We start from the raw sequence: 25,516 nt of genomic DNA on the forward strand, positions 1-25,516 counted from the left end.
ACAATACTACTCTTCACCCATCATAAAATGCTCATTGTCAATCATTCAGAACCATTTTCCTACCCCCCCCCCCCCCCCCAAAAAAAAAAATCCACTATTGGCTTCTCTTGCAGGACGATTGCTCACCGTACGAATGTAAACTTGGTTTGATTGCACCATAAATTCAGTGTCTGGTTGGTCAAACATTCTGAAGTTACAGCTGAAATAACATCTAAACTGAGCAGGTCATTTATTTGTAAAATGTCAATGTGAGTTGTCATTAATAGAGTTACATAAAAGGTATCCTCTAACTAACCACTGTGGTGCATGCTGGATCACTTTTACTGTATCACTCATTAAAAATGTAACATCAATGTTCTCTGCACTGTATGCAAACACTGTTAAAATATATCTATAAAGGTAGCTGAATGTGAACTAAATATAGGGAATGTTAGAATATAGTTGGATGTTCAAAATGGCTGATATCATTAGGCTATGCTATATGTTCATTTTTATGAATAGAAAATGGAAATACTCTACATGTGATCCAATTGCACTTCAATAACCTACAGTATATGGGCTTTATTAAAACTGGCCTTGGCACATGAACTTCAGGTATGAAAACCTGATCGCAGAATGATGTTCTTATAGAAGAGTGGTTTCCATGACACCTGAATATCATTACCCACCAGTGGTGATAATACACACAACTCACAATATACTTTACTCACTGACCTCTGCACATCAACAGGTGACAAAGGCCTGCAATAATTTGTCCATGTAAAACTTTTTTTGGCACAAAATGTGAATTAAATATATATATTTTAGACCTATATGTTCATGGAACGTTAAAGGTAGACTCAGTGATATGATGTAGACGGAGAAAGTAAACAACATAGTGGGTCAATGTCCGCAACAACTAAGAGCGTTGAAGCGCGAGGATAAACTTCCCCACTGTTTTGGTCCCCTGGCTACCACACTGTAAGAGCGTGAAGTGAACCCGTGCACATGCACAGATACTGTGTGTGACTGTGTGGGAGAACGTCTTGCATCACGCTCATCGCAATATCTACGGTGGCAATGTCATGTCGCTGAGTCTACCTTTAACTATACCATATTTTAAATGTTTTGATACGTGTGTATCTGGACGGCATGCCGGCAATTGTAGGAAAAAGAACGACTCGTCTCCAAAATCTCTATTCACCTCACTTTGCCATCCCTGGAAAGCAGAGACTGTTAAAGGCATGGGGCTCACTGAAGTTCCAAGCATCTTACTGGTGCCTCGCTAGCCAGGCTGAAAGGGACAATCAGCAGTAGATATAATAGCAAAGCAATCTCCCCACCCGTTTTGTAAAAAGCTGAGGGATGGGGCTGGAGGAATGTAACCACTCTCAAATTCATAAACAGAGCTATGGATGCAAGGACTGACCATCCATGATATCAACATTATAGATTGAACCATGTTTTGAGGCTATACAGTGTTTGTTTACTTTGTTTGCAAACATTTGAGTAAAACAACCTTCTATTTTGGGTTCTGATGGGGTACGACAGTTGGACTAAGCTCATGAGGCATTTAGAAGTTATATTTTGATAGGCTATCAATGGGTATATATCAGTAATTTATAAGTCAAAACATTGATGTAGTAACTGCTGATTGCCCCTTTAAAGACAGACGCACATCTGGTGAACAGGACTGCAAACCTCCAAACCACCTCTATAGAAAACCCATGATTCCACCAGGCCTCTTCTGCTCTCGGTAGGGCTGTTCCTTCAGTCTAGGACTAGCTACAGCTTTAAAACCAGAAGTCGTTTAGGCTTACTTCATCATTCCATGTCTCTGCAATGCAGACCCCTCTTAGACCTCATGGCTATGCATCAGACATACCACCATCTCATACTTGACCTTCTGAACCAAGGCTTGATTACTACCATTTATATTATACGACGTAGAAAAACTACAAAGTAAACGGTTCTCTTTCATTCTCGAGAGCTTTAAAGTCTTCATGATTTATTGACTGAAGCGAATTGAATGTTCTATTTCTTTTTTCTCCAGCAATGATTCCAACCTCTGACATAACCTGTGCTTCTCTCAGGGTGAGATGGTGAGGGTAGGACAGGTAGTACTGTGTTTACTAAACTGTGGTTGTTGCCATAACAAGCAGCTCTTGTGCCGCCTTTTTCACGTCAAGGCATTGTGATTTCCCGTGGAAAGTCATGTTCATTAGACATTTAGTTGCCTTCTCTTTTAGAGTTGGAAAGAAGGCAAGTGCTTTGAAATTAACACTGCTGTAAAACGTTCAACCTTCTCAAAATCAAAGACTGCAAGCTAATTGGCAAATATCAATATTCCCTTCACATAACACATAAAGAGCTTGACAAGGTAATCCCTAGAACAGAAGAAAATACATCTCATATTCAAGAGCCTTTGTTGTCCACTGCTAACATACCAAGCTACTGTAGAGCGAATTCCATTACCTTGTTACATGCAAAGTCAGTGATTTTCCTGCTCACTACGGTCAGCTCTACAGCCATCTTAAAAAGGGCATTGTTTTTGGACTGTAAAAAAGTCTGAGGCATGGGACAGAATTTGAGAGAGAAAAATACAGACCAAGAGAGAGAGCGAAAGAGACAGAGCAAAAGGAGAACTCTCAAAAGTCCAGTACAGGAACAATGGGTCTACCCTTCCTTTTGTTTCTCTTTGTAACAGTAGCCTGAGGAGCTCTGATCTGCAGTTAAACCAGGAACTAACCCTCAGGACCGCCCGCGAGCAGACACTTGAAATTGCTTAAACTATTTCTTATTTTCTGGTTTTCAAAAAAGGAAAATATCTAACCCAGTTCTGGCCCCTGATTGTCTTTCTGTTTTGTTTGTTTGTTGGGGGAGGGTTACTTTAGGTGTCAAGGCAGGAGCTTCTCTTGCTGTCCAGAAGGTCTCTGTAAACAGAGGAGTTGAGGAAACGGGGGTAGGAGTCTCTGTGCATCAGGGTGTAGATCTGCAGCTGGGCCTCCTCGTACATCATGTTGCTGGGCTCCGCCAGGCTCAGGTTGATGCCTTCCCTCACCCGTGAATCCAGGCTCACCTGGGGGCAGAGGAGGGGAAGAGAACAGTGACAATGCTATCACACAAAGAGCCACTCGGTCATGTTATCAATGGAGATAAGCTCACCTCCCACCTCCTCCTCACCCACTTTGAGATGGGGGTTTCAATAAGTCTTGGAATCAGACCTGGGTCAAATACATGCATGTCAAATATAGTCAAAATACTTGGTGTACTTGCTTTCATTTTCCACAACGGAACCAATGGAAGTCCCGAAAGTGCTACTCTAAAGTAACTCTAAAGCTAAATCAAGCAACAATGTGATACTGAGTAATACTAGGTACCAGTCAAACTCCTGCTTCCAACCTGATGCCTCCTACCTCTTTCGGCGATAGAATGGAGACATAGTCCTCGTAGATGATCCTGGCTTTCTCATCGATCGCTGTCGGGTCCGTCTCCTTCTTCAGCTCCTCACAGGCCAGCCAGAACAACAGGTTCTCTTCGCTGTACTCAGAGCGCAGAAATTCTCTGAAAATCTCCCTGCCTTCTGAGGAGCGCATCACCAGCTCGAAGCTACGGGCCCAGGCCACCACCTCGTCTAGAGTGGGTTGCCTAAACACAGGATACCAGGAACCCAGTGTTAGCAGTCTGGACTCTCACAATACAAAACAAAACACACAACAGATGAATTTATTTTCTCCAGAGATGCATAACACGGTTTCCACCGGCTGTTTCAATTGGCAACAGAAATAGTAGTGGTCATAGGTCATACACACATCCTTGAAAAACGTAGGTACTGGGTTAATGACAAACATGAAAAGAACAAAAGCCTACACACTGTATGAGGTTCCATAAGCTTCATGACCCTCATGGTTCCACCATTACTATGGAGAAAACAGCTTATTTCTATTCATGGCCCATATTACCGGAGGTATGTTGTTGTTTTTTCTATCGCGGATTGCGGGACACATTTGATAGGCTATAAACTATGTCACGGGGCGCCAACTAGTCTAATCATTTGATAGGCTATAAACCATGTTGTGAGGCGCTAACTAGCCTAATCATTTGATAGGCTATAAACTATGTCACGGGGCGCCAACTAGTCTAATCATTTGATAGGCTATAAACCATGTTGTGAGGCGCTAACTAGTCTAATCATTTGATAGGCTATAAACTATGTCACGGGGCGCTAACTAGCCTAATCATTTGATAGGCTATAAACTATGTTGTGAGGCGCTAACTAGTCTAATCATTTGATAGGCTATAAACTATGTCACGGGGCGCCAACTAGCCTAATCATTTGATAGGCTATAAACTATGTCACGGGGCGCCAACTAGTCTAATCATTTGATAGGCTATAAACTATGTTGTGAGGCGCTAACTAGTCTAATCATTTGATAGGCTATAAACTATGTCACGGGGCGCCAACTAGTCTAATCATTTGATAGGCTATAAACTATGTTGTGAGGCGCCAACTAGTCTAATCATTTGATAGGCTATAAACTATGTCACGGGGCGCCAACTAGTCTAATCATTTGATAGGCTATAAACTATGTCACGGGGCGCCAACTAGCCTAATCATTTGATAGGCTATAAACTATGTTGTGAGGCGCTAACTAGTCTAATCATTTGATAGGCTATAAACTATGTCACGGGGCGCCAACTAGCCTAATCATTTGATAGGCTATAAACTATGTCACGGGGCGCCAACTAGTCTAATCATTTGATAGGCTATAAACTATGTTGTGAGGCGCTAACTAGCCTAATCATTTGATAGGCTATAAACTATGTTGTGAGGCGCTAACTAGCCTAATCATTTGATAGGCTATAAACTATGTCACGGGGCGCCAACTAGTCTAATCATTTGATAGGCTATAAACTATGTTGTGAGGCGCTAACTAGCCTAATCATTTGATAGGCTATAAACCATGTCACGGGGCGCCAACTAGTCTAATCATTTGATAGGCTATAAACTATGTCACGGGGCGCCAACTAGCCTAATCATTTGATAGGCTATAAACTATGTCACGGGGCGCTAACTAGTCTAATCATTTGATAGGCTATAAACTATGTCACGGGGCGCCAACTAGCCTAATCATTTGATAGGCTATAAACCATGTTGTGAGGCGCTAACTAGTCTAATCATTTGATAGGCTATAAACCATGTTGTGAGGCGCTAACTAGCCTAATCATTTGATAGGCTATAAACTATGTCACGGGGCGCCAACTAGTCTAATCATTTGATAGGCTATAAACTATGTCACGGGGCGCCAACTAGTCTAATCATTTGATAGGCTATAAACCATGTTGTGAGGCGCTAACTAGTCTAATCATTTGATAGGCTATAAACCATGTTGTGAGGCGCTAACTAGCCTAATCATTTGATAGGCTATAAACTATGTCACGGGGCGCCAACTAGTCTAATCATTTGATAGGCTATAAACTATGTCACGGGGCGCCAACTAGTCTAATCATTTGATAGGCTATAAACTATGTCACGGGGCGCTAACTAGCCTAATCATTTGATAGGCTATAAACTATGTCACGGGGCGCCAACTAGCCTAATCATTTGATAGGCTATAAACCATGTTGTGAGGCGCTAACTAGTCTAATCATTTGATAGGCTATAAACTATGTCACGGGGCGCCAACTAGTCTAATCATTTGATAGGCTATAAACTATGTCACGGGGCGCCAACTAGTCTAATCATTTGATAGGCTATAAACCATGTTGTGAGGCGCTAACTAGTCTAATCATTTGATAGGCTATAAACTATGTCACGGGGCGCCAACTAGTCTAATCATTTGATAGGCTATAAACTATGTCACGGGGCGCCAACTAGTCTAATCATTTGATAGGCTATAAACCATGTTGTGAGGCGCTAACTAGCCTAATCATTTGATAGGCTATAAACTATGTCACGGGGCGCTAACTAGTCTAATCATTTGATAGGCTATAAACCATGTTGTGAGGCGCTAACTAGTCTAATCATTTGATAGGCTATAAACCATGTTGTGAGGCGCTAACTAGCCTAATCATTTGATAGGCTATAAACTATGTCACGGGGCGCTAACTAGTCTAATCATTTGATAGGCTATAAACCATGTCACGGGGCGCCAACTAGTCTAATCATTTGATAGGCTATAAACCATGTTGTGAGGCGCTAACTAGTCTAATCATTTGATAGGCTATAAACCATGTCACGGGGCGCCAACTAGTCTAATCATTTGATAGGCTATAAACCATGTTGTGAGGCGCTAACTAGCCTAATCATTTGATAGGCTATAAACCATGTTGTGAGGCGCTAACTAGTCTAATCATTTGATAGGCTATAAACCATGTTGTGAGGCGCTAACTAGCCTAATCATTTGATAGGCTATAAACTATGTCACGGGGCGCTAACTAGTCTAATCATTTGATAGGCTATAAACCATGTTGTGAGGCGCTAACTAGTCTAATCATTTGATAGGCTATAAACCATGTTGCGGGACGCTAACTAGCCTAATCATTTGATAGGCTATAAACCATGTCACGGGGCGCCAACTAGCCTAATCATTTGTTTGATAACAAACAACCTTGATCAGTCATGTTATGTTACCATATTAGCTAGGTGGGAACAACCTGGCAACTTGACGGGCACCAATATGGTTTAAAATGGAACAGGGTAATTAGTGTGCTTGTCAGCACCAGTGTCAGAACTGTTATTCCCCATACTTCTTTTATTATTTCACTTCTTCCCAATTTTGGTACTTTCAACATGTCAATACCTTTCATAAAGACACGTAGTGATGAAGTCAATCTCTCCTCTACTTTGAGACAGGAGAGATTGACATGCATGTCATTGATGTCAGTGCTGTTTAGATTTAAGGACCAGCCGTGCTGCTCTCTTCTGGGCCAATTGTAATTTGCCTATGTCCCTCTTTGTGGCACTTGATTATACGACTGGGCAGTAGTCCAGGTGTGAGAGAACTAGGGCTTGTAGGACTTGTTTTATTGATAGCAGTATGACGAAGGCAGAGCAGCGCTTTATTATGGCCAGTCCTCTCCCCATCTTAGCTACCGTTGCATCAATATGTTTTCACCATGACAGTTTACAATCCAGGGTTACATACTGTAAGATGATGACACGTCTGCAAGTAGTCATTCTCAACCACCTGAAGATTGATAGCCAGGTGGAGTGATTTGGAGAAATTCATTGTTATAGCGTGAACATTTTCAAATGGCTAGCACTTGGCAAACATATATCAGTCTAAGCAGACATGAAGAGACTGCAATCCATACTTTGGTTAGCCACTGCAACCAACCAACCATTCCATTTGGCTGACTATATACTAGTGGAACACCTTGGTAATTACTAGTGATGGGGTAAAACATTTATTTGATACAGTTACATCTCGCAATATTATTTTGGGACGATATTTGACTCCAAGTATGCATTTGTAAAAACAAAATTACAATAAATACGAAACACTGGTATTTTTCATCCAATAGCTTGTTCTCCATCTTCTTTTAAAATAGTGAGCCAACATGTTTTCAGCACTTTCATTTCCATGACTGATCAAAACTCGCAGTATCGAATCGCAATACATATAGAATCGTGACAATCGCAGTACATATCCTATCGGCACCTGAGTATGGTGATAATATCGTATCGTGAAGTCCCTGGCAGCCCCAGCCCTACTAATTACCATGACAACAGTTTGAACGGGAGCATCTTTGTCAGGACTTATTTGACCTGAGAGTCATGGCTACAGGGACCCATTGAAATGGTGTCATTAAAGGTGGTAATTAGGAATCATGTGCAGGCCTTTCTGTTATTTTCATGTCTTAATCGACAAAACATTCTGAAGTGTTTCCATTATTACAGTAGGACCAGGTGATCGGGACATAAATCCATCTGGCTAGAACAAGAACAACATGAAGAATGAGTGTTCCAAGGTAGAGCCTCAGGTGGAACCCGGTGTCATGGCCACAACCGTGTGAGAACAGTATTTGGCTTACAATTGTTTGAGCAGCCAGACAGGCTATATTATGTAAATCCGGTTGAATGCTGAAATCCAACAATATTACATATCACGCAAATAATAAGCACACAATATACTGCAGAGCTGAACCCTATACTCTATAATGGACATTCTCCTATGGGGTGGTTGGAAATGATGTCCTCATGTGTACTCAGTTAACAGCTGTTTCAGTCAAATAACTGAAATTGTGGGAGAGGTGGAGAGAAAATAAAACTCATGCTCTAATTGGCTAATACAGCAAACGAGTGAGCAACTGAAAGCTGCCGCTTTCAAGGAGCGGGACTCTAACCCGGACGCTTATAAGAAATCCCGCTATGCCCTCTGATGAACCATCAAAGAGGCAAAGAGTCAATACCGGACTAAGATTTAATCGTACTACACCGGCTCTGACACTCGTCGGATGTGGCAGGGCTTGAAAATTATTACAGACTACAAAAGGAAGCACAGCCACGAGCTGCCGAGTGACACAAGCCTACCAGACGAGCTAAATCACTTCTATGCTCGCTTCGAGGCAAGCAACACTGAAGCATGCATGAGAGCACCAGCTGTTCCGGATGACTATGTGATCACGCTCTCCGTAGCCGATGTGGGTAAGACTTTTAAGCAGGTCAACATTCAAAAAGGCAGCAGGGCCAGACGGATTACCAGGACGTGTACTCTGAGCATGTGCTGACCAACTGGTAAGTGTCTTCACTGACATTTTCAACATGTCCCTGACTGAGTCTGTAATTCAAACATGTTTCAAGCAGACCACCATAGTCCCTGTGCCCAAGGACACTAAGATAACCTGCCTAAATGACTACCGATCCGTAGCACTGACGTCTGTAGCCATGAAGTGCTTTGAAAGGCTGGTCATGGCTCACATCAACACCATTATCCCAGAAACACTAGACCCACTCCAATTTGCATACTACCCCAACAGATCCACAGATGATGCAATCTCTATTACACTCCACACTGCCCTTTCCCACCTGGACAAGAGGAACACCTATGTGAGAATGCTGTTCATTGACTACAGCTCAGCTCAACACCATAGTGCCCTCAAAGCTCATCACTAAGCAAAGGACCCTGGGACTAAACACCTCCCTCTGAAACTGGATCCTGGACTTCCTGACGGGCCGCCCCCAGGTGGTAAGGGTAGGTAACAACACATCTGCCACACTGATCCTCACCACGGGGGCCCCTCAAAGGTGCGTGCTCAGTCCCCTCCTGTTCACCCATGACTGCATGGCCAGGCACGACTCCAACACCATCATTAAGTTTGCTGACGACACAACAGTGGTAGGCCTGATCACCGACAATGATGAGACAGCCTATAGGGAGGAGGTCAGAGACCTGGCCATGTGGTGCCAGGATAACAACCTCTCCTTCAACGTGATCAAGACAAAGGAGATGATTGTGGACTACAGGAAAAAAAAGAGGACTGAGCACGCCCCCATTCTCATCGACGGGGCTGTAGTGGAACATGTTGAGAGCTTCAAGTTCCTTGGTGTGCACATCACCAACGAACTATCATGGTCCAAACACACCAAGACAGTTGTGAAGAGGGCACGACAAAGCCTATTCCCCCTCAGGAGACTGAAAAGATTTGGCATGGGTCCTCAGATCCTCAAAAGGTTCTGCAGCTGCACCATCGACAGCATCCTGACTGGTTGCATCACTGCCTGATATGGCAACTGCTCGGCCTCCGACCGCAAGGCACTACAGAGGGTAGTGCGTACGGCCCAGTACATCACTGGGGCCAAGCTTCCTGCCATCCAGGAGCTCTATACCAGGCGGTGTCAGAGGAAGGCCCTCAAAATTGTCAAAGCCTCCAGCCACCCTAGTCGTAGACTGTTCTCTCTGCTACCGCACGGCAAGCGGTACCGGAGCGCGAAGTCTAGGTCCAAAAGGCTTCTCAACAGCTTCTATCCTCAAGCCATAAGACTCCTGAACTGCTAATCATTGCTACCCGGACTATTTGCACTGCCCCACCCCCCCTCTTTTACGCTGCTGCTACTCTGTTGATTATTTATGCATAGTCACTTTAACCCTACCCACATGTACATATTACCTCAATTACCTCGACTAGCCGGTGCCCCCGCACATTGACTCTGCACCGGTACCTCCCTGTATATAGCCTCCCTACTGTTATTATATTTTACTGCTGCTCTTTAGTTATTTGCTTTTATCTTTTTTACTTAACACTTTTTTTTTTACTTTAAAAAATGCATTGTTGGTTAAGGGCTTGTAAGTAAGCATTTCACTGTAATGTCTACACCTATTGTATTCGGCGCATGTGGCAAATACAATTTGATTTGATTTGAACACAGGAATAGATATTGACACAGCAGCAACGTAAGGAGAGAAAATGAATGGGTCAAAGCAGTAAATTGGGTAACATAATTAGACTACATTACTGGCATGGATTCTGGCATCCTTTCTTGAGGTAAGATGTCCGATTGTATAATGTCTATGTACAATGAAGAACGGACGTGACCAATGGCCATTAGCTTATGTGACAACAGGAAAACAAAACTAACTGTTTTCCTTCCCTGTCTGGCACTAACACTTTAACTTGTATTTTCCTTCCCTGTCTGGCACTAACACTTTAACTTGTATTTTCCTTCCCTGTCTGGCACTAACACTTTAACTTGTATTTTCCTTCCCTGTCTGGCACTAACACTTTAACTTGTATTTTCCTTCCCTGTCTGGCACTAACACTTTAACTTGTATTTTCCTTCCCTGTCTGGCACTAACACTTTAACTTGTATTTTCCTTCCCTGTCTGGCACTAACACTTTAACTTGTATTTTCCTTCCCTGTCTGGCACTAACACTTTAACTTGTATTTTCCTTCCCTGTCTGGCACTAACACTTTAACTTGTATTTTCCTTCCCTGTCTGGCACTAACACTTTAACTTGTATTTTCCTTCCCTGTCTGGCACTAACACTTTAACTTGTATTTTCCTTCCCTGTCTGGCACTAACACTTTAACTTGTATTTTCCTGTCTGGCACTAACACTTTACATTTTAGTCATTTAGCAGACGCTCTTATCCAGAGCAACTAGGGTTAAGTGCCTTGCTCAAGGGCACATCGATTTTTCACCTAGTCGGCTCTGGGATTACAACCAGCGACCTTTCGGTTACTGGCATAACGCTCTTAACCACTAAGTTACCTGCCGCCCCAGTCTTTAACTTGTATTTTCCTGACTGTCACATGGTTGTCTCACCCAGCTACCTTCAGTTCAATGCACTGACTGTAAGTTGCTCTGGATAAGTGTGTCTGCTAAATGACCAAAATGTGAAATGATATCAAAAACAATTTGGTATTTTCTCAGAGACATCCTACGGAAAAAGGCATAGCTGGCAACGTACTGCTCCTCCGTGGCTTCAATACTATCCATTTTAGTGCATGTCCGTTCGGAACCCTCCATGCGGTCCTCATTCCTGGAACAGGAGAAGCAGAAAGTGATTACTATTGCTTTCAAACATATTCCATATTCAAACATACTTATTCATATGGCAGTATAAATGTTGTATCTTTGTTGAAACTACTGCCTGAGAACAGGTATGTTTTCTTCTAAAAACCAGTGAAAGCTAGGTGTGAAAACAACCTGTGTGGGGAGTGAGGCTCCCTGCTATTTACAGTTCACAAAACCTTTACAAAATCCCTATAACGGAAATGTACATGTTAAACACGTGTTGGATACACAATAATTACACAATAACAAATTCTATTGTAACACAAATAGAATTGCAACACATTAACAATGCACTCCGCCTGTCATTCCTTTCACAAACACCTGAAAAGCTAGTTTGGAGGTGCATTTTTTGTTCCTAAATACAATACAAATGTATTGGAAAAAGGTTATCAAGTCATTTCACATGCCATGTAAACAGAATGTTGGCATTGCAAATTTCAGGTAGGGATGTATTGGAGAAACAGCTCGTTTATATGCCACTGCAGATTTGACTGACTCGAGCTTGGATGTAGCCTACTACAGCATGTGTCATATGATCATTACTTTAACACTAAACACCCCAAAAATGGTGTGATACACAAAGAGTGAATAGACAGACATCCATTTCCCCCCAAAATTACCTTCATTTTTGTAGGATATCCGGATATTCGAAATATGTTATTAGTATATATTTTTATTTTTACTTGGGCAATTATATATATTTTTTTACCTGAGCACTGCTGCGCGAGGGAGAGTCTCTGGCGCTCTAATGCTGCCGCTACGGAGGGGGTGAGATGGGAGCAAACAGATGGAGGGAGAGAGAGATGCCAAGGCTACTCGGCTACAGCCAAGACTTGTAGCAGCGACGTTATTTATCATCCCATATAACAGTGCCTGTCTTGACTGGAGTAGCTATAGCTAGCTAGGCTAATTGAGGCCACATGCCGCGCTTTCTCCCCAACCCCATTCCAATAAAACAACTACCTACCGGTTGGTTGCTCGTTGTAGCCTACTCTCTCATTTCGCTAACTTTTAATTCTGTAATTTATTCCATCTTGCATTGCATTAGTGAACTCTCACTCCACTTGCTACACATTGAGCCTCTTTGTCGCTTTGATTGGCTAACATAAACAAGAAGCTACACACTAAGGCTACCAGTCTTTATGGGTGCACCGTGCACGTCATAAAAACTACATTGAAAGGTTTATTGTTTTATTAAATTTTGTTACGTTACAGCCTTATTCTAAAATGGAGTCAATAGTTTTTTCCCATAATCAATCTACATCATACCCCTTAATGACGAAGCAAAAACAGGTTTTTAGAAATATTTGCAAATGCATAAAAAATACTCAACTCAAATATTACATTTACATACAGTGAGGGAAAAAAGTATTTGATCCCCTGCTGATTTTGTACGTTTGCCCACTGACAAAAACATGATCAGTCTATAATTTTAATGGTAGGTTTATTTGAACAGTGAGAGACAGAATAACAACAAAAAAATCCAGAAAAACGCATGTCAAAAATGTTATAAATTGATTTGCATTTTAATGAGGGAAATACGTATTTGACCCCTCTGCAAAACATGACTTAGTACTTGGTGGCAAAACCCTTGTTGGCAATCACAGAGGTCAGACGTTTCTTGTAGTTGGCCACCAGGTTTGCACACATCTCGGGAGGGATTTTGTCCCACCCAACTCAAAACTTCAGCTCCCTCCACATATTTTCTATGTGATTAAGGTCTGGAGACTGACTAGGCCACTCCAGGACCTTAATGTGCTTCTTCATGAGCCACTCCTTTGTTACCTTGGCCGTGTGTTTTGTGTCATTGTCATGCTGGAATACCCATCCACGACTCATTTTTATTGCCCTGGCTGAGGGAAGGAGGTTCTCACCCAAGATTTGACGGTACATGGCCCCGTCCATCGTCCCTTTGATGCGGTGAAGTTGTCCTGTCCCCTTAGCAGAAAAACACCCCAAAAGCATAATGTTTCGAGCTCCATGTTTGACGGTGGGGATGGTGTTCTTGGGGTCATAGGCAGCATTCCTCCTCCTCCAAACACGGCGAGTTGAGTTGATGCCAAAGAGCTCGATTTTGGTCTCATCTGACCACAACACTTTCACCCAGGTCTCCTCTGAATCATTCAGATGTTCATTGGCAAACTTCAGACGGGCCTGTATATGTGCTTTCTTGAGCAGCGGGACCTTGCGGGCGCTGCAGGATGTCAGGTCCTTCACGGCGTAGTGTGTTACCAATTGTTTTCTTGGTGACTATGGTCCCAGCTGCCTTGAGATCATTGACAAGATCCTCCCGTGTAGTTCAGAGCTGATTCCTCACCGTTTTCATGATCATTGCAACTCCACAAGGTGAGATCTTGCATGGAGCCCCAGGCCGAGGGAGATTGACAGTTATTTTGTGTTTCTTCCATTTGCGAATAATTGCACCAACTGTTGTCACCTTCTCACCAAGCTGCTTGGCGATGGTCTTGTAGCCTCCAGCCTTGTGTAGGTCTACAATCTTGTCCCTGACATTCTTAGAGAGCTCTTTGGTCTTGGCCATGGTGGAGAGTTTGGAATCTGATTGATTGATTCTGTGGACAGGTGTCTTTTATACAGGTAACAAGCTGAGATTAGGAGCACTCCCTTTAAGAGTGTGCTCCTAATCTCAGCTCGTTACCTGTATAAAAGACACCTGGAAGCCAGAAATCTTTCTGATTTACAGGGGATCAAATACTTATTTCCCTCATTAAAATGCAAATCAATTTATATAACATTTTTACATGTGTTTTTCTGGATTTTTTTGTTGTTATTCTGTCTCTCAGTGTTCAAATAAACCTACCATTACAATTATAGACTGATCATTTCTTTGTCAGTGGGCAAACGTACAAAATCAGCAGGGGATCAAATACTTTTTTCCCTCACTGTAAATATTCAGACCCTTTACCCAGTGCTTTGTTGAAGCACCTTTGGCAGCGATTGCAGCCTCGAGTATTCTTGGGTATGACGCTACAAGCTTGGCACACCTGTCTTTGGAGAGTTTCTCCCATTCTTCTCTGTAGATCCTCTCAAGCTCTGCCAGGTTGGATGGGGAGCGTCGCTGCACAGCTATTTTCAGGTGAACCTTCGCCCCAGTCTGAGGTCCTAAGCGCTCTGAAGCAGGTTTTCATCAAGGACCTCTCTGTACTTTGCTCCGTTCATCTTTCCCTTGATCCTGACTAGTCTCCCAGTCCCTGCTGCTGAAAAATATCCCCACAGCATGATGCTGCCTCCACCATGCTTCACCGTAGTGATCGTGCCAGGTTTCCTCCAAGTTCAATCTTGGTTTCATCAGACCAGACAGTCTTGTTTCTCATGGTCTGAGAGTCTTTAGGTGCCTTTTGGTAAACTCCAAGCGGGCTGTCATGTGCCTTTTACTGAGGAGTGGCTTCCGTCTGGCCACTCCACCATAAAGGCCTGATTGGTGGAGTGCTGCATGACGGTTGTCCTTCTGGAAGATTCTCCCTTCTCCACAGAGGAACTCTGGAGCCATATCAGAATGACCATCGGGTTCTTGGTCAGCTCCCTGACCAAGGCCCTTCTCCCAGGATTGCTCAGTTTGGCCGGGCAGCTAGCTCTAGGAAGAGTCTTCGTGGTTCCAAACTTCTTCCATTTAAGAATGATGGAGGCCACTGTATTCTTGGGGACCTTCAATACTGCAGACATTTTTTGTACCCTTCCCCAGATCTGTGCCTCGACACAATCCTGTCTCAGAGCTCTACGGACAATTCCTTCGACCTCATGGCTTGGTTTTTGCTCTGACATGCACTGTCAACTGCGGGACCTTATATAGACAGGTGTGTGCGCCTTTCCAAATCATGTCCAATCAATTGAATTTACAATAGGTGGACTCCAATCAAGTTGTAGAAACATCTCAAGGATGATCAATGGAAACAGGATGCAGCGGAGCTCAATTTCAAGTCTCATAGCAAAGGATCTGAATACTTATGTAAAAAAGGTATCGGTTTTTTTTATTTTTATAAATTTCTAAAAACCTGTTTTCGCTTTGTCATTATGGGGTATTGTGTGTAGATTGATGAGGAAAAACATTTATTTAATACATTTTAGAACAAGGCTGTAATGTAACAAAATGTGGAAAAAGTCAAGGGGCCTGAATACTTTCAGAATGCACTGTATGTAACAATTTCACATGGGTATTTTAATTTATAAAAAGCCTTTTCAGTGTTGAAATATGCCTATATATTTTTGAATACTTATGCACATCCTTACTCACAGTATTTTTCTCAGCTTGCGCTCCTGAAGTTTTTGACTTGTTGTGCTAGAATGTTAGCTAGCAGTTTTCAGCTGTTAGCAGTTTCTTACTGGCAATAAAAACGGATGATCGCCATAACTGAATTATTTAATGTAACAAATCAAACATTAAAATACCCTTAGAGAAGCTACAGTAAAAATCCCCCCGGTGCGTGGATCAATACCGGTAAATAGTAAAATACCACCCAGCCTTAGTACATGTTTCATATCAACTGAGCTTTAGCTTTCCCCTCTCATTCCCAAACAAAGCTGTACTGTAGCTTTATTTCAAGCTGGGAAAGCCAGGGCTTAAACCAATAAAAAAATGCCACCTCTGTTATTAGCCTGGCTCTTCCAATCACAGGAGGCCGGGCCTGCAGAATACCATCTTGGATCCCCATCTAATACATGGGAATTCCAACAGACACTGGCTTAAGGGAGGTGACAAATCGCATAGCAGCAGGGAAGTACAGGGGTTGACACAGACACAGGGCACAGCCACAGTCAGATTGGATTGACTTCCTCATCTCTGACAGCAGATTCCTAGTGCCAATCCTCATGTGCTTCCGCCTCAAGCACAGCCTCTTGGCACAGCCTCTTGACACAGCCTCTTGACACAGCCTCTTGACACAGCAGCGTCTCTCCAAGAGATGAGGAGTTCCTCTTCTTTATCTCAAAGCTGGGTTATAAAAGAAACAAGCCCTGGTCCAGTCAAACCTAATAAACCTAGACTGTATCATATTTGTTTACAAACTACCGCCTGTGCACTATGTGGACCTATGTTATTCTGAAAGCATCTACCTGTGATGGGAAATTACAACAGGAATCCCTCCCCAACAAAAAAATTGCACCAATCAATTGAATTGAGCCCTTCTTGCAGCTAGGTTCCAGGTTGAGCAACAAGCATTCAGAAAACCCCTCCTATTTTTTCATCTGTACCCATATATGGCATGTCTCTTCCTACATATGTTATCTCCCATTTAACTGCAAGTTGCACAGTGGTGAATATTAGCTTCCTCTTAGTATCTTCATCAAAGTATCCTTTGTGCTGATGTAATTGAGCTCACCAGCCACAGGCTATACACATGCTGAGCTGACTCTAAATATACATGTTCTTCACAGCTGTTTTTCATGTGATGTGAAGATGGGAATAGGCTGGCTGTTCATAGACTAGAGGAGGCCTCCATGAGGGTTGTGGGGGCCGCATGTTAGAAACAGGGCTTACATATTCATGCTTTGTGTATTCCTCTTTGATTTAGAGGATACTGTTGCACAAATATGCTGATTTAGGTCTACACCATCTCTGGTATTATCAGACTGTATAGCTAGTTATGTTTGCTCTGACTCAGTACATTTATTAGCTAGCTAGCTAGCCAGCTAACTAGCGATTAGCATTAGCGGCTAACACTATTTAGGCCCAACTTGCTAAGAAAAGACAAACTAATAGTGTAATTATAGAACGCTAGTGGATTTATTTTAAGAAGCAAAGTGAAAACAGCATCCGAGATAACCTCTCCCTCAATGTCGACAAAACAAAGGAGCTGATCGTGGACTTCAGGAAACAGCAGAGGGAGCACGCCCCTATCCACATCGACGGGACCGCTGTGGAGCAGGTGGAAAGCTTCAAGTTCCTCTGCGTACACATCACTGACGATCTAAAATGGTCCACCCACACAGACAGTGTGGTGAAGAAGGCGCAACTGCGCCTCTTCAACCTCAGGAGGCTGAAGAAATTTGGCTTGGTACCTAAAACCCTCACAAATTTTTACAGATGCACAATTGAGAGCATCCTGTCGGGCTGTATCACCGCCTGGTACGGCAACTGCACCGCCCACAACCGCAGGGCTCTCCAGAGGGTGGTGCGGTCTGCCCAACGCATCATCTGGGGCAAACTACCTGCCCTCCAGGACACCTACAGCACCCGATGTCACAGGAATGCCAAAAAAATAATCACGGACAACAACCACCTGAGCCACTGCCTGTTCACCCCGCTATCATCCAGAAGGCGAGGTCAGTACAGGTGCATCAAAGCTGGGACCGAGAGACTGAAAAACAGCTTCTATCTCAAGGCCATCAGACTGTTAAATAGCCATCACTAGGCGGCTTCCACCCAGTTACGTAACCCTGCACCTTAGAGGCTGCTGCCCCATATACATAGACTTGAAATCACTGACCTCTTTAATAATGGAACACTAGTCACTCTAATAATGTTTACATATTTTTGCTTTACTCATCTGATATGTATATACTGTATTATATTCTACTGTATTTTAGTCTATGCCACTTCGACATTGCTCATCCTAATATTTCTAATATTTATATATTCCTTAATTTCATTATTTTACTTTTAGGTTGTGTGCATTGTTGTGAATTGTTAGATATACTGCACTGTTGGAGCTAGAAACACAAGCATTTCGCTACACCTGCAATAACATCTGCTAAATATCTGTATGTGACAAATAACATTTGATTTGATGTGCTGCATTGACCAGGCTGACTGAATGCAAGTGTCTCGTGGTCGAGGAACAACAAATGCGCTCCTTGAGTGACAGGGGGCGGGGCTAGGTCTGTGTGTAAAGCATCATGGAGACAGAGAGAGCGGAGAGAGATGACTCAAGTAGCAAAGTAAACCTATAAAAATGGATGTTACAAATGTCGTATCACATTTAACAAACCAAACATTCAAATACCTCTGTAGAAGGTCAAGTAAAAACCCAAACTGGTCCGTGCATCAATACTGGTATACGGTAAAATACGGTATACCGCCCAGCCCTACGTTATATTACCTGGTGCTAAAACAATTTACTTACATTATGGTAGTTTTAGAGACAGATACCATGTAGTTATAGAATAGAACATTATTACCCAAAATAAGTACTGTATTTACAGGATAACACATCCTTCTAGGATAACACATCCTTCTAGGATAACACATCCTTCTAGGATAACACATCCTTCTAGGATAACACATCCTTATAGTAGCCTAACTCCGCATTGAGTTTTTATTGAGCACCGCTTTCCATTGAAGTGTCTTAGAGTAGGTGTGCAAACCTAGGATCAGTTTAGCCTTTTAGATCATAATTATATGGAGAGGGGGGACTTGATCCTAGATCAGCACTCCTACTCTAATAATTTGTGAATGCGAGTCCAAGGGTCATTCATGGCTTGTCCTGATGTGTAGAATGACAGTCTCAAACAGAAAGTGTTGCTCAAGTTGTTTTGCCTTTTGCCTTCTGCTTTCTCAGGTCAGTCATGCGCACTAGGGACAATGTGCAATGCAACTGACTGGCAGAACTCTCAGAAGTTGTGTTGCAAAACATCAGTTGTCTCCAAACACATGACATATTCACTCTACATCAAGGACATCAAGAGTTTCTCAACACTCCAGAGTCTTCACTCATCACAATAGATCATGGATGTACCACTCCAGGCTAACATGAGAACAGACTTATTCTGAGCCCTAAAAGATTATATCATATATTATATCACTTGTACAGTGTTAGAGCTTTGTTTACAACCTTTGATCAGTTTGTAAATATATTACTTTTGATATCCAAATTACTGTTTGCTTATTTTGTCATCTTAAACTTATCCCCTTTTAAGCAAATGCAAAGGATGGCTTATGAATACAATAATGGGATAATATGCAAACTACAACCAATGATGTCCAGTCATATTTACAATGTTCCTTTCACATTAGCTACACAGAAAGAGGAAGAGCAGTAAGCATTAGTGATGGTAAAAAAACAGTACGACAGTTACATATTGCAATATTATTTGTGGGCCTCATTATAGCTCTCTTGTCTCTCTGCAGCAGACATATAGTGAGCAATATGTTTGGAACATCAAATCACAAAATCACAGTATCGAATCGCAATATATATAGTATCGTAAGAATCGCAATACATTTAGAATCGTAAGAATCACAATAAATACAGTATCGTATCGGCACCTAAGTATGGTGCTAATATCGTATCGTGAGGGCCCTGGCAATTCCCAGCCCTAGTAAGCAAACAGTAGTATATGGGAGTGTCTTTTCTTAAACTCTTTCCCCATGCAGCAGATAATTGGTCTGATAAACAATGTTTATGCGCCCATAGTACTGAAACCACTGAGTAATGTTTTACCTGGTGACCTACACTCTTTCATTACTTTGATCTCTACACAATGTGATCGGCCTAAATACTGGGTGGATAAAGGCAATAATGTCATTTTGGCGTAAAGGGGTGATATTTCCCTCTAGTTTACACTACTTTTCCCCCACTTATATCAAAACATTTTTCGAGTGAGGTTGAAAGGGATGTGGTCTTGAAAGTTATGATTCTGATTCAGTCTACAGCAGGGACTTCAGGAAAATCTAAATACAATTTCTCATCATTCTAAAGGTTATTTGGAGAACCATAGCCTACTGAAAATGGAGGAGACATGGGGACAGAAAACAGAAAGGGAGGTTTGACATACCAGAGGCATTTACAACAACCACACCAGCACATGCAGCAGTTCTTGGGTCTTGGGTGGCCAGGCACCTGGGGAGGACCTTCAATGTGTGGCTGCTGCCGTTTTCTCATATCAACTCCGCTTAAACTTCGGGGCTGTGGACGAAACCCAAACACATTGGTTAAGGACTATCCCATCTTCCTCATAGATGTATGAATATCACAACATTGGTTAGAGACTATATAAAAGGTATTTTTCCATTTCTAATAATAACTGGTTATTTTCTAACTTCGCCCACTCATTCATGTTGTAAACTTTTAATAATTTCAACAAAATACATTTTTAAAACAAGGTATTGTGTGTGTTGCAATCACAATCAAACCATGTCAACAATATTAATATTCAAACTCAGAGGCAAACATATAACATTTTCAGCTGTACAAGCCCAGAGAGAGCGAGAGAGAGAAAGCTAGAGAGGGCGAGCATGGGAGAGACAGCGAGAGAGAGAGAAAGAGGTAGTGACAAAATAACACAGAGAGGATCCCCTCCTGGAGCTGGACTTGTTTGGCACTGAGCCAAATCTGCTCTGCTGTGTGAGCAAGAGATTGGCACACCCACAGAGACACCCTACACACTGAGGTCTCACATGAGCAGAAGCTGCTCAAATGTTCAGAGGCTGTGCTACATTATAGCCCTGTTGTGATAGGTGTGCCTAATACAGTGGGGGGAAAAAAGTATTTAGTCAGCCACCAATTGTGCAAGTTCTCCCACTTAAAAAGATGAGAGAGGCCTGTAATTTTCATCATAGGTACACATCAACTATGACAGACAAATTGAGAAGAAAAAATCCAGAAAATCACATTGTAGGATTTTTTATGAATTTATTTGCAAATGATGGTGGAAAATAAGTATTTGGTCACCTACAAACAAGCAAGATTTCTGGCTCTCACAGACCTGTAACTTCTTTAAGAGGCTCCTCTGTCCTCCACTCGTTACCTGTATTAATGGCACCTGTTTGAACTTGTTGTCAGTATAAAAGACACCTGTCCACAACCTCAAACAGTCACACTCCAAACTCCACTATGGCCAAGACCAAAGAGCTGTCAAAGGACACCAGAAACATAATTGTAGACCTGCACCAGGCTGGGAAGACTGAATCTGCAATAGGTAAGCAGCTTGGTTTGAAGAAATCAACTGTGGGAGCAATTATTAGGAAATGGAAGACATACAAGACCACTGATAATCTCCCTCGATCTGGGGCTCCACGCAAGATCTCACCCCGTGGGGTCAAAATGATCACAAGAACGGTGAGCAAAAATCCCAGAACCACACGGGGGGACCTAGTGAATGACCTGCAGAGAGCTGGGACCAAAGTAACAAATCCTACCATCAGTAACACACTACGCCGCCAGGGACTCAAATCCTGCAGTGCCAGACGTGTCCCCCTGCTTAAGCCAGTACATGTCCAGGCCCGTCTGAAGTTTGCTAGAGTGCATTTGGATGATCTAGAAGAGGATTGGGAGAATGTCATATGGTCAGATGAAACCAAAATAGAACTGGAGTGGCCTGGCCAGTCTCCAGATCTCAACCCCATAGAAAATCTTTGGAGGGAGTTGAAAGTCCGTGTTGCCCAGCGACAGCCCCAAAACATCACTGCTCTAGAGGTGATCTGCATGGAGGAATGGGCCAAAATACCAGCAACAGTGTGTGAAAACCTTGTGAAGACTTACAGAAAACGTTTGACCTGTGTCATTGCCAACAAAGGGTATATAACAAAGTATTGAGAAACTTTTTTTATTGACAAAATACTTATTTTCCACCATAATTTGCAAATAAATTCATAAAAAATCCTACAATGTGATTTTCTGGAGAAAAAAAATCTCATTTTGTCTGTCATAGTTGACGTGTACCTATGATGAAAATTACAGGCCTCTCTCATCTTTTTAAGTGGGAGAACTTGCACAATTGGTGGCTGACTAAAAACTTTTTTCCCCCCACTGTATATATATACCTATATGTGAATAAAGGGTATATTGCTTACTAGGTCTATATGTGAGTAAAGGGTCTATAGCCCACTAGGACTATATGTGAGTAAAGGGTCTATAGCCCACTAGGTCTATATGTGAATAAAGGGTCTATAGCCCACTAGGACTATATGTGAATAAAGGGTATATAGCCCACTAGGACTATATGTGAATAAAGGGTATATAGCCCACTAGGACTATATGTGAGTCAAGGGGAATAAAACAAGCTAGCCTAAAGGTTGCAGTGCAATAGCTGTGTGCAAGATCTCTATTGTGAGAGCCAACAAAAGTAGGATACAAAGTCATATGTTTTACAGGAAGGAAGGAGAGCTGCTTTTTCTTAACACACCATTAACCTATTGACACTAATATGGCAAATCTATCCTGAGTGAATGAACACTCCAGTACATGAACAGAAGGCCTCCATCCTAACAAGCACATTCGGTAAATCAATCAATAAAATGATGAGCCTATTGGGAACATCCCTAGTAAATAAGATGAGCAATCTTTAAAAAGATGTGCCAACAATGGATACTTCCTGGTACAGTCACCACGATTATTAACATCCTGGTACTGAATGGTACAATAATGCTTGTTTCAATCAATCCTAAAGAACAGATTATAATTATAATATAATAATTATAACAGGTTAATAATGACCATTGTGCATAATTTGGGTATGGAGTACTGTATATTATATATTTAGGCTAACCTTTAAAACACATTTCCTCTCTGCCCTCATTTCATCTCTCCTGTGATTCTACTTCACTACTTTTAAACTTTGCTCTCCAATCTAAAAGCTATTAAATAAAGGATAATCTTACCTGCAAAGTCATCATTCAACTTTCGCTCCTTATTTATGGACACTATCAATGAACAGTGAGGAGGTTTCCTGTCTCTGAGTAGCCTACACTTTAACATACATGATGATACATGGACCAATAGGCCAAATATGCAAATCTTGAGTTGACCACTTGAGCAGCCACCGGTGGAAAACATGCACATTGATGCAAAATACAGTGACGAACACCTTTGTTCTAGCTGGGGACACATCCACGCCACTGAAAATAAATGCAAATAAAAGATCCCTCCATGTGGAAACACAAATATAGGCTTAGCCAAAGCACCTCCTTTACATTATGCAACTCATCACATTTTGTCCAGGATGAATTTCTTACTTTATTTCTATTGTCGAACTACAGTGAGGAGAATTTCTATTTTATTAGCCATTTGGGAAATGTACTGTCCTTTGATCTTGCTGTAAGAGCTGGGACAATGAACAAAAAATTACTGACACTAATATTGCCTTCCTCTTACAGAAGCGTTTTGCGTACGTCGGTACATTTTTTATGATTTTGCTACACAACATTCTTGTAGATTTTTCGAAAACCATTATTTGGTCAAAACTAATAACTTATGCATTATGTTGATTCCTGCTATGAAAGTATCTGCCTGTGCCTGTTTCGCTGTTGGCTGCTGTGTGAGAGAGCTACTCTCACTCCCTCTCCCCACTGTGCACACAGAGGAGGGAGATATGTAGTCCAACAAAGTTTTTGTAGGTCATTAGCCTGCATTTACTGATAGATTAATCAATTAGCCTACATGGCTATATAGCAACAATATCATATTTACAGTTAGCAGTCTAGCTAAGTGTTGAGTTCCCCCTTCCTCAGGTGGTAAATAATATAGCCTTTAGGCCAATAACGACAAAGATGTCGGCAAATTCTCTGAAGAGCCAAAAATAAATATTATAATTCTGGATCCTATTTTGACAGGTTGCACATCAACACATCAACCATGATTTCCCTGGATATGTTCCATGAAATAGCTGACTTTTTGAGGCTAACATCTCAGTTATCTTACTTGGCACTGGAGAAAAATTGTCTAGAGCCCTGCCGCTAACATAAAGTAACTGTCCATTGCAATGTTATCGAGCCAAAGTTACATTTATCACAATATTACTTTTTGTCCATATCGCCCAGCTCAAGCACCTCCCCCCAAAAATCTAAAGCTAATTTGATCCTAGCCAGGCCTGCATCCTACATTTGTTGTAATGAAGGCTTAAATGAGGCTAGTAGGGTAATGTTGGCTTAATAAGGTTAGTAGGTAATGTAGGCGTAATAGGGTTAGTAGGTAATGTAGGCTTAATAGGGTTAGTAGGTAATGTAGGCGTAATAGGGTTAGTAGGGTAATGTAGGCTTAATAGGGTTAGTAGGGTAATGTAGGCTTAATAGGGTTAGTAGGTTAACCTCCCGAGTGGCGCAGTGGTCTAAGGCACTGCATCGCAGTGCTAGCTGTGCCACTAGAGATCATGGTTCGAATCCAGGCTCCATGGGGCGGCGCACAATTGGCCCAGCGTCATCCAGGGTAGGGGAGGGAATGGCCGGCAGGGATGTAGCTCAGTTGGTAGAGCATGGCGTTTGCAGGCTATGTAGGCTTAATAGGGTTAGTAGGTAATGTAGGCGTAATAGGGTAATGTAGGCGTAATAGGGCCGTTCTAAAGCAGCCACCAGTGATGCAGACTCTCCAGTTTCCACCCATACTCACTCAGAGAGATGTGGTACTGCATTATATTTAAATGTTTGTCATTTAGCAAACGCTCTTATCCAGAGCGACTTACAGGAGTCTGTCAGATGTGTACAGCTGAATAGAATTTTGAGAATTCAAATAGGAACATATTGAATTTCCTTAAATCATGGATGGATACATGTAGGATCACATTTCATGAAACTTAGCAGTCACATTCACTACTATAAGGTCATGGGACTCTGCCCTAAGGAACCTACCATGAGAATCAGTCAGTTGTTTCCACAGACAGACACGGCAGGAGAATCATGGCGCTGAGGTAAGTGGTTGGTTGAACTTGGGTGGGTTCAAAAGTAAAGCACTAGGGTGTGTCTACAGGGTAGTATTGTTGTTCTCACCATCCCTGATGGAGGGCCAGGAGGTGAGGAAGGATAAGGAGGACAGCGGTCTCCGCCTGGGTCTCAGCAGAGCTCAGGGACTCAGTGGGTGGACCATTTGCACATGTTGAGCGCAAGGGGAGCAAAAATATACCATCTGGAAAAAAAAGAACAGAAATACAGTGCATTGTAATATTGTACAGACAGATAGTGGGTTTATATTAACCTTTGACCTTGGGTTACTGAAGCATTAGTCCAGGAGTGTCAAACTCAATTCCTGGAGGACCATGTGTTTGCAGGTGATTGATTAATTAACATCATTGATTAGTTAGGAACTCCCTTCATCTGGTGGTCTACGTCTTAATTGGAAAAATAATTGAAAACA

The 25,516-nt window shown here is 42.2% G+C and overlaps 1 protein-coding gene across 1 annotated transcript; it reads right to left on the minus strand.

The window, feature by feature from the left end:
- Positions 1-2,869: 2,869 nt before the first annotated feature.
- Positions 2,870-25,203, minus strand: LOC311125675 (regulator of G-protein signaling 17-like; the record flags this gene model as incomplete). Its single annotated transcript, XM_084158427.1, has 5 exons — positions 25,153-25,203; positions 20,229-20,359; positions 11,395-11,466; positions 3,396-3,627; positions 2,870-3,058 (listed from the first exon to the last, which is right to left on the minus strand). The coding sequence occupies exons 1-5, from the start codon at positions 25,153-25,155 to the stop codon at positions 2,870-2,872; spliced, it is 627 nt and encodes a 208-aa protein (XP_084014553.1). The 5' UTR covers positions 25,156-25,203.
- Between the last annotated feature and the right edge of the window lie 313 nt (positions 25,204-25,516).

The sequence above is a fragment of the Coregonus lavaretus genome (genome assembly GCF_964263955.1).
Source record: "Coregonus lavaretus genome assembly, chromosome: 1".
NCBI lineage: Eukaryota > Metazoa > Chordata > Actinopteri > Salmoniformes > Salmonidae > Coregonus > Coregonus lavaretus.